Consider the following 9,769-nt stretch of genomic DNA (forward strand, 5'->3'; position numbering starts at 1 on the left):
TGTGTGTGTGTGTGTGTGTTGTGTAGTATGTGAGGTGTGTGTGTGTGTGTGTGTATGTATGTGAGGTGTGTGTGTGTGTGTGTATGTATGTGAGGTGTGTGTGTGTGTGTGTGTGTGTGTATGTGAGGTGTGTGTGTGTGTGTGTGTGTGGTGTGTGTGTGTGTGTGTATGTATGTGAGGTGTGTGTGTGTGTGTGTGTATGTATGTGAGGTGTGTGTGTGTGTGTGTGTATGTATGTGAGGTGTGTGTGTGTGTGTGTATGTATGTGAGGTGTGTGTGTGTGTGTGTGTGTATGTATGTGAGGTGTGTGTGTGTGTGTGTGTGTGTGTATGTGAGGTGTGTGTGTGTGTGTGTGTGTGGTGTGTGTGTGTGTGTGTATGTATGTGAGGTGTGTGTGTGTGTGTGTGTATGTGATGGTGTGTGTGTGTGTGTGTATGTATGTGAGGTGTGTGTGTGTGTGTGTGTATGTATGTGAGTGTGTGTGTGTGTGTGTATGTATGTGAGGTGTGTGTGTGTGTGTGTGTGTATGTATGTGAGGTGTGTGTGTGTATGTATGTGAGGTGTGTGTGTGTGTGTGTGTGTATGTAGTGTGTGTGTGTGTGTGTATGTATGTGAGGTGTGTGTGTGTGTGTGTGTGTGTGTATGTATGTGAGGTGTGTGGGATGTATGTGAGGTGTGTGTGTGTATGTATGTGAGGTGTGTGTGTGTGTGTATGTATGTGAGGTGTGTGTGTGTGTATGTATGTGAGGTGTGTGTGTGTGTGTATGTATGTGAAGGTGTGTGTGTGTGTGTGTGTATGTATGTGAGGTGTGTGTGTGTGTGTGTGTATGTATGTGAGGTGTGTGTGTGTGTGTGTGTGTATGTATGTGAGGTGTGTGTGTGTGTGTGTGTGTGTATGTGAGGTGTGTGTGTGTGTGTGTGTGTGTGTGTGTGTGTGTGTGTGTGTGTGTGTATGTATGTGAGGTGTGTGTGTGTGTGTGTGTATGTATGTGAGGTGTGTGTGTGTGTGTGTGTATGTATGTGAGGTGTGTGTGTGTGTGTGTGTATGTATGTGAGGTGTGTGTGTGTGTGTGTATGTATGTGAGGTGTGTGTGTGTGTGTGTATGTGTGAGGTTGTGTGTGTGTGTATGTATGTGAGGTGTGTGTGTGTATGTCTGTGGAGGTGTGCTGTGTGTGTATGTATGTGAGGTGTGTGTGTGTGTGTATGTATGTGAGGTGTGTGTGTGTGTGTGTTGTATGTGAGGTGTGTGTGTGTGTGTATGTGTGAGGTGTGTGTGTGTGTGTATGTATGTGAGGTGGTGTGTGTGTGTGTGTATGTATGTGAGGTGTGTGTGTGTGTGTGTGTGTGTGTATGTATGTGAGTGTGTGTGTGTGTGTATGTATGTGAGGTGTGTGTGTGTGTATGTATGTGAGGTGTGTGTGTGTATGTATGTGAGGTGTGTGTGTGTGTGTGTGTATGTATGTGAGGTGTGTGTGTGTGTGTGTATGTATGTATGTATGTGAGGTGTGTGTGTGTGTGTATGTATGTATGTATGGGTGTGTGTTGTGTGTGTATGTATGTATGTGAGGTGTGTGTGTGTGTGTATGTATGTATGTATGTATGTGAGGTGTGTGTGTGTGTGTATGTATGTATGTGAGGTGTGTGTGTGTGTGTGTATGTATGTGAGGTGTGTGTGTGTGTGTTGTGTATGTATGTATGGTATGAGGTCACTGTGTCCTCTATGTAGAGTGAAGGAAATTCCGATCTCCTCCGGAGCCGATTCCCAAGACAGGAAGAGTCTATAATTCTAAGGGGAGGATAATTGTAAAGTGCGGCGCAGGACGAAGCAGTAACCAACCGCAGCCGCCCGGCGTAATGTATGTAGGGGGCGGGGAGAGGCTTCAGGCGGGGCACATAACCCGCAGGTGGCGCCTATCAGCTCCTCTGTATTACGCTCTGCCTGAGGAAGTACAGCTACACTATACACCAGACCCCCAAGGCTTCCAGTACAGCTACACTATACACCGGACCCCCAAGGCTTCCAGTACAGCTACACTATACACCAGACCCCCAAGGCTTCCAGTACAGCTACACTATACACCAGACCCCCAAGGCTTCCAGTACAGCTACACTATACACCAGACCCCCAAGGCTTCCAGTACAGCTACACTATACACCAGACCCCCAAGGCTTCCAGTACAGCTACACTATACACTAGACCCCCAAGGCTTCCATTTCAGCTACACTATACACCAGACCCCCAAGGCTTCCAGTACAGCTACGCTATACACCAGACCCCCAAGGCTTCAAGTACAGCTACGCTATACACCAGACCCCCAAGGCTTCAAGTACAGCTACGCTAATAAACCAGACCCCCAAGGCTTCCAGTACAGCTACGCTATACACCAGACCCCCAAGGCTTCAAGTACAGCTACACTATACACCAGACCCCCAAGGCTTCCAGTACAGCTACGCTATACACTAGACCCCCAAGGCTTCCATTTCAGCTACGCTATACACCAGACCCCCCAAGGCTTCAAGTACAGCTACACTATACACCAGACCCCCAAGGCTTCCAGTACAGCTACACTATACACCAGACCCCAAAGCTTCCAGTACAGCTACACTCTACACCAGACCCCCAAAGCTTCAAGTACAGCTACACTATACACCAGACCCCCAAGGCTTCCAGTACAGCTACACTAAACACCAGACCCCCAAGGCTTCCAGTACAGCTACACTATACACCAGACCCCCAAGGCTTCCAGTACAGCTACACTATACACCAGACCCCCAAGGCTTCCAGTACAGCTACACTATACACCAGACCCCCAAGGCTTTCAGTACAGCTACACTATACACCAGACCCTGAAGGTTTCCAGTGCAGCTACTCACTACACCTGACCCCCAAGGCTTCAAGTACAGCTACACTATACACCAGACCCCCAAGGCTTCCAGTACAGCTACACTATACACCAGACCCCCAAGGCTTCCAGTACAGCTACACTATACACCAGAACCCCCAAGGCTTCCAGTACAGCTACACACTATACACCAGACCCCAAAAGCTTACAGTACAGCTACACTGTACTACAGACCCCAAGGCTTCCAGTACAGCTACACTATACACCAGACCCCCAAGGCTTCCAGTACAGCTACACTATACACCAAACCCAAAGGCTTCTAGTACAGCTACACTATACACCAGACCCCCAAGGCTTCAAGTACAGCTACACTATACACAGACCCCCAAGGCTTCAAGTACAGCTACACTATACACCAGACCCCCAAGGCTTCCAGTACAGCTACACTATACACCAGACCCCCAAAGGCTTCCAGTACAGCTACACTATACACCAGACCCCCAAGGCTTCCAGTACAGCTACACTATACACCAGACCCCCAAGGCTTCCAGTACAGCTACACTATACACCAGACCCCCAAGGCTTCCAGTACAGCTACACTATACACCAGACCCCCAAGGCTTCCAGTAGAGCTACACTATACACCAGACCCCCAGGCTTCCAGTAGAGCTACACTATACACCAGACCCCCAAGGCTTCCAGTAGAGCTACACTATACACCAGACCCCCAAGGCTTCCAGTAGAGCTACACTATACACCAGACCCCCAAGGCTTCCAGTAGAGCTACACTATACACCAGACCCCCAAGGCTTCCAGTAGAGCTACACTATACACCAGACCCCCAAGGCTTCCAGTACAGCTACACTATACACCAGACCCCCAAGGCTTCCAGTACAGCTACACTATACACCAGACCCCCAAGGCTTCCAGTACAGCTACACTATACACCAGACCCCCAAGGCTTCCAGTACAGCTACACTATACACCAGACCCCCCAAGGCTTCCAGTACAGCTACACTATACATCAGATTCCAAGGCTTTGGTATGTGGCCTGTATGACATTTAGTGAGGTGGGTGTGGCCTGTATGATATTATGTGAGGTGGGTGTGGCATGTATCACATTATGTGAGGTGGGTGTGGCCTGCATGACATCAGGTGAGGTGGGTGTGGCCTGTGTCCCCCAGGAGCGGCAGCGGATGTCGGATAAGCTGGAGGACACGAGTTTGCGGCTCAGAGATGAGATGGATCTGTACAAGAAGATGATGGACAAACTGCGTCAGAACCGGCAGAAGTTCCAGCAGGAGCGGGAGGCCACGCAGGAGGTGCGTGTGATGGGACTGCTGCGGGGCGGGGGCGTTACAGTGTGCCAGTCCTCATCCGCTCCTCCTTACAGCTCATTGAGGATCTACGCAAGGAGCTGGAGCATCTACACATCTACCGGCTGGACTGCGAGCGCCGAGGACGCGGACTCTCAACCGGACTCCACGAGTACAGCGCCAAGACCCGCGAGACCGAGCTGGAGCACGAGATCCGCCGCCTCAAACACGTAAGAGACACCGGCACACGCTGCAGCTCTGGCTGTGTATAAGACTCTATCCACATGTGTGAGTGCAGCTCTGGCAGTGACCAGAGTATATGACCCTATGCACATGTGTGAGTGCAGCTCTGGCAGTGACCAGAGTATATGACCCTATGCACATGTGTGAGTGCAGCTCTGGCAGTGACCAGAGTATATGACCGTATCCAGATGTGAGTGCAGCTCTGGTTGTGACTAGAGTATATGACCCTATCCACATGTGTGAGTGCAGCTCTGGCAGTGACCAGAGTATATGACCCTATGCACATGTGTGAGTGCAGCTCTGGCAGTGACCAGAGTATATGACCCTATCCAGATGTGTGAGTGCAGCTCTGGTAGTGACCAGAGTATATGACCCTATCCAGGTGTGTGAGTGCAGCTCTGGCAGTGACCAGAGTATATGACCCTATCCAGATGTGTGAGTGCAGCTCTGGCAGTGACCAGAGTATATGACCCTATCCAGATGTGTGAGTGCAGCTCTGGTAGTGACCAGAGTATATGACCCTATCCAGGTGTGTGAGTGCAGCTCTGGCAGTGACCAGATATATGACCCTATCCAGATGTGTGAGTGCAGCTCTGGCAGTGACCAGAGTATATGACCCTATCCACATGTGTGAGTGCAGCTCTGGTAGTGACCAGAGTATATGACCCTATCCAGATGTGTGAGTGCAGCTCTGGCAGTGACCAGAGTATATGACCCTATCCAGATGTGTGAGTGCAGCTCTGGCAGTGACCAGAGTATATGACCCTATCCAGATGTGTGAGTGCAGCTCTGGTAGTGACCAGAGTATATGACCCTATCCAGGTGTGTGAGTGCAGCTCTGACAGTGACCAGAGTATATGACCCTATCCACATGTGTGAGTGCAGCTCTGGCAGTGACCAGAGTATATGACCCTATCCACATGTGTGAGTGCAGCTCTGGCAGTGACCAGAGTATAAAAGTAAATTAGGAAGGTGTGTAAGATTATAGTGCCCCGGTAGCAGCGGGGTCGTCTCACTATGCAGCAGGGATTGCGGCTCCGGACTCCTCCTGGTCAGCACCTCCATCATTTTGTGCTTTCATTATGGATTGTGTTTCCAGAACAATTTTAATGACAAAGAATTGAATTTTGTGACATTATGGGGCAGTGCGTCTTTGCGTCCAGTTTCTGTTTGCACATTGTCTACTAAAAGGAGTGGGTTCTGGGGGTTTATAACCGAAATCCAACCCGATTCTCTGTCCATAACATCAAGTTCCATCTGCGGACGCCTGCGCGGATCCATCGGCAGCTTCTCCCCATGTGTCCTGTGTCAGTGGCTTCACGTCCATCCTGGGCTCTTCCTCATAGATCCAGGCATCGCAGCTGTGGGAACCCCATTCATCAGGGGCCTCCTTCTAAATTCAACTTGCATAATTATGCACTGGCTGTAAGCTCCTCCTCTCCTCCTTTGCAGCAGGAAGTGACTGGTTTCCTCTCTGCACTGGCTGTAAGCTCCTCCTCTTCCTCCTTTGTAGCAGGAAGTGACTGGTTTCCTCTCTGCACTGGCTATAAGCTCCTCCTCTACCTCCTTTGTGGCAGGAAGTGACTGGCCTCCTCTCTGCACTGGCTATAAGCTCCTCCTCTTCCTCCTATGTGGCAGGAAGTGACTGGCCTTCTCTCTGCACTGGCTGTATACTCCTCCTCTTCCTCCTTTGTGGCAGGAAGTGACTGGCCTCCTCTCTGCACTGGCTGTAAGCTCCTCCTCTTCCTCCTATGTGGCAGGAAGTGACTGGCCTCCTCTCTGCACTGGCTGTAAACTCCTCCTCTTCCTCCTTTGTGGCAGGAAGTGACTGGCCTCCTCTCTGCACTGGCTGTAAACTCCTCCTCTTCCTCCTATGTGGCAGGAAGTGACTGGCCTTCTCTCTGCACTGGCTGTAAGCTCCTCCTCTTCCTCCTTTGTGGCAGGAAGTGACTGGCCTCCTCTCTGCACTGGCTGTAAGCTCCTCCTCTTCCTCCTATGTGGCAGGAAGTGACTGGCCTCCTCTCTGCACTGGCTGTAAACTCCTCCTCTTCCTCCTTTGGGGCAGGAAGTGACTAGCATCCTCTCTGCACTGGCAGTAAGCTCTTCTTCCTCCTGTGTTGCAGGAAGTGACAGGCCTCTTCTCTCCACCAGCTCTAAGCTCCTCCTCTTCCTCCTTTGTGGCAGGAAATGACTGGCCTCCTCTCTGCACTGGCTGTAAGCTCCTCCTCTTCCTCCTTTTGCAGCAGGAAGTGACTGGTTTCCTCTCTGCACTGGCTATAAGCTCCTCCTCTACCTCCTTTGAGGTTGGAAGTGACTGGCTTCCTCTCTGCACTTGCTGTAAGCTCCACCTCTTCCTCCTTTGTTACAGGAAGTGACTGTCCTTCTCTCTGCACTGGCTGTAAGCTCCTCCTCTTCCTCCTGTGTGGCAGGGAAGTGACTGGCTGTAAGCTCCTCCTCTTCATCCTATGTGGCATGAAGTTACTTGCCTCCTCTCTGCACTGGCTGTAAACTCCTCCTCTTCCTCCTTTGTGGCAGGAAGTGACTGGCCTCCTCTCTGCACTTGCAGTAAGCTCTTCTTCCTCTTTGTTGCAGGAAGTGACGGGCCTCTTCTCTCCACCAGCTCTAACTCCTCCTCTTCCTCCTTTGTGGCAAGAAGTGACTGGCCTCCTCTCTGCACTGGCTGTTAGCTCTTCTTCCTCCGTTGTTGCAGGAAGTGACTGGCTTCCTCTCTGCACTTGCTGTAAGCTCCTCCTCTTCCTCCTTTGTGGCAGGAAGTGACTGGATTCCGGTCCGCACTGGCTGTAAGCTCCCCCTCTTCCTCCTTTGTGGTAGGAAGTTACTGACTCTTCTCTGCATTGGCTGTAAGCTCCTCCTTTTCTCCTTTGTGGCAGGAAGTGACTGGCCTCCTCTCAGTACTGGCTGTAAACTCCTCCTCTTCCTCCTTTGTGGCAGGAAATGACTGGATTCCTCTCTGTAATAGCTGTAAGCTCCTCCTCTTCCTCCTTTGTTTCAGGAAGTGACTGTCCTCTCTGCACTGGCTGTAAGCTCCTCCTCTTCTTCCTTTGTTACAGGAAGTGACTGGCCTCCTCTCTGCACTGGCTGTAGCTCCTCCTCTTCCTCCTTTGTGGCAGAAAGTAACTGGCCTCCTCTCTGCACTGGCTGTAAGCTCCTCCTCTTCCTCCTTTGTGGCAGAAAGTAACTGGCATCCTCTCTGCACTGGCTGTAAGCTCCTCCTCTCCCTCATTTGTGGCAGGAAGTGACTGGCGTCCTCTCCGCACTGGCTGTAAGCCCCTCCTCTTCCTCCTTTGTGGCAGCAGGTGACTGGCCTTCTCTCTGCACTGGCTGTAAGCTCCTCCTTCTTTGTGGTAGGAAGTGACTGGCCTCCTCTCTGCACTGGCTGTAAGCTCCTCCTCTTCCTCCTTTGTGGCAGGAAGTGACTGACCTTCCTGCACTTGCTGTTAGCCCCTCCTGTTCCTCCTTTTTGATAGGAAGTAACTGGCTTCCTCTCTGCACTGGCCTGTAAGCTCCTCCTCTTCCTCCTTTGTGGCAGGAAGTGACTGGCCTCCTCTCTGCACTGGCTGTAAGCTCCTCCTTTTCCTCCTTTGTGGCAGGAACTGACTGGCCTCCTCTCTGCACTGGCTGTAGACTATGGAGAAGAGCAGGGGTCAGGACCTCCTAGATCTCTCATCCACCCTGTAGATTAACCCTTTACTTGCCGATGATGTATCTCATAGCTCCTGTCACTGGGCTCTTCCGTAACCAAGGGTGTATCTAATACTTTCTGGATACTAAGAGCCGTAACTTCCGATCCATTACACCTAAAACCATGGTGTCATTTTAAGGAGGGGAACCATTGGATATCCCATCAAGATTGTGTCTCCTGGTTCTACAGAATTTGAAAAATTCACATTCTCATTCTATTCACCCTCTATGCAGCCTCCTCTTCTCTCCTTCTGTGCAGCCCACTCTATTCACCCTCTGTGCAGCCTACTCTATTCACCCTCTGTGCAGCCCACTCTATTCACCCTCTGTGCAGCCTCCTCTTCTCTCCTTCTGTGCAGCCCACTCTATTCACCCTCTGTGCAGCCTACTCTATTCCCCCTCTGTGCAGCCTCCTCTTCTCTCCTTCTGTGCAGCCCACTCTATTCACCCTCTGTGCAGCCCACTCTATTCACCCTCTGTGCAGCCCACTCTATTCACCCTCTGTGCAGCTACTCTATTCCCCCTCTGTGCAGCCTCCTCTTCTCTCCTTCTGTGCAGCCCACTCTATTCACCCTCTGTGCAGCTACCTCTTCTCTCCCTCTGTGCAGCCTACTCTATTCCCCCTCTGTGCAGCCTCCTCTTCTCTCCTTCTGTGCAGCCCACTCTATTCACCCTCTGTGAAGCCCTCCACTTCCAGCCCTCGTGCAGCTCTCTCTATTCAACTTGTGTGCAGCTCTCTCTATTCCCCCTCTGTGCAGCTCTCTATTCTCCTCGTGTGCACTCTCTTATTCTCCCTCTGTGCAGCTCTCTCTAGCCCCTATGTGCAGCTCTCTCTATCCCCTATGTGCAGCTCTCTCTATTGTCCCTCTGTGCAGCTCACTCTATTCACCTTGTGTGAAGCTCACTCTATTCCCCCTCTGTGCAGCTCTCTCTATTCTCCCTCTGTGCAGCTCTCTCTATTCTCCCTCTGTGCAGCTCTCTCTATTGCCCCTCTGTGCAGCTCTCTCTATTGCCCCTCTGTGCAGCTCTCTCTATTGCCCCTCTGTGCAGCTCTCTCTATTGCCCCTCTGTGCAGCTCTCTCTATTGCCCCTCTGTGCAGCTCTCTCTATTGCCCCTCTGTGCAGCTCTCTCTATTGCCCCTCTGTGCAGCTCTCTCTATTGCCCCTCTGTGCAGCTCTCTCTATTGCCCCTCTGTGCAGCTCTCTCTATTGCCCCTCTGGGCAGCTCTCTCTATTGCCCCTCTGTGCAGCTCTCTCTATTGCCCCTCTGTGCAGCTCTCTCTATTCTCCCTCTGTGCAGCTCTCTCTATTCCCCCTATGTGCAGCTCTCTCTATTGCCCCTCTGTGCAGCTCTCTCTATTCCCCTCTGTGCAGCTCACTCTATTCACCTTGTGGTGAAGCTCACTCTATTCCCCCTGTGCAGCTCTCTTATTCTCCCTCTGTGCAGCTCTCTCTATTCTCCCTCTGTGCAGCTCTCTCTATTGCCCCTCTGTGCAGCTCTCTCTATTGCCCCTCTGTGCAGCCTCTCTCTTTTGCCCCTCTGTGCAGCTCTCTCTATTGCCCCTCTGTGCAGCTCTCTCTATTGCCCCTCTGTGCAGCTCTCTCTATTGCCCCTCTGGCAGCTTCTCTCTATTGCCCCTCTGTGCAGCTCTCTCTATTGCCCC

At 51.5% G+C, this 9,769-nt stretch overlaps 1 protein-coding gene across 1 annotated transcript in view; it reads left to right on the top strand.

The window, feature by feature from the left end:
- The window catches only part of RAB11FIP4 (RAB11 family interacting protein 4), a 149,618-nt gene that overhangs the window by 136,885 nt on the left and 2,964 nt on the right, over nucleotides 1-9,769 (top strand). Inside the window, 2 exon segments of the mRNA XM_072131553.1 lie at nucleotides 4,029-4,166; nucleotides 4,238-4,390. Coding sequence (XP_071987654.1) covers nucleotides 4,029-4,166; nucleotides 4,238-4,390 — 291 coding nt within the window.

This window comes from Engystomops pustulosus, unplaced genomic scaffold (assembly GCF_040894005.1).
Source record: "Engystomops pustulosus unplaced genomic scaffold, aEngPut4.maternal MAT_SCAFFOLD_89, whole genome shotgun sequence".
Lineage (NCBI taxonomy): Eukaryota > Metazoa > Chordata > Amphibia > Anura > Leptodactylidae > Engystomops > Engystomops pustulosus.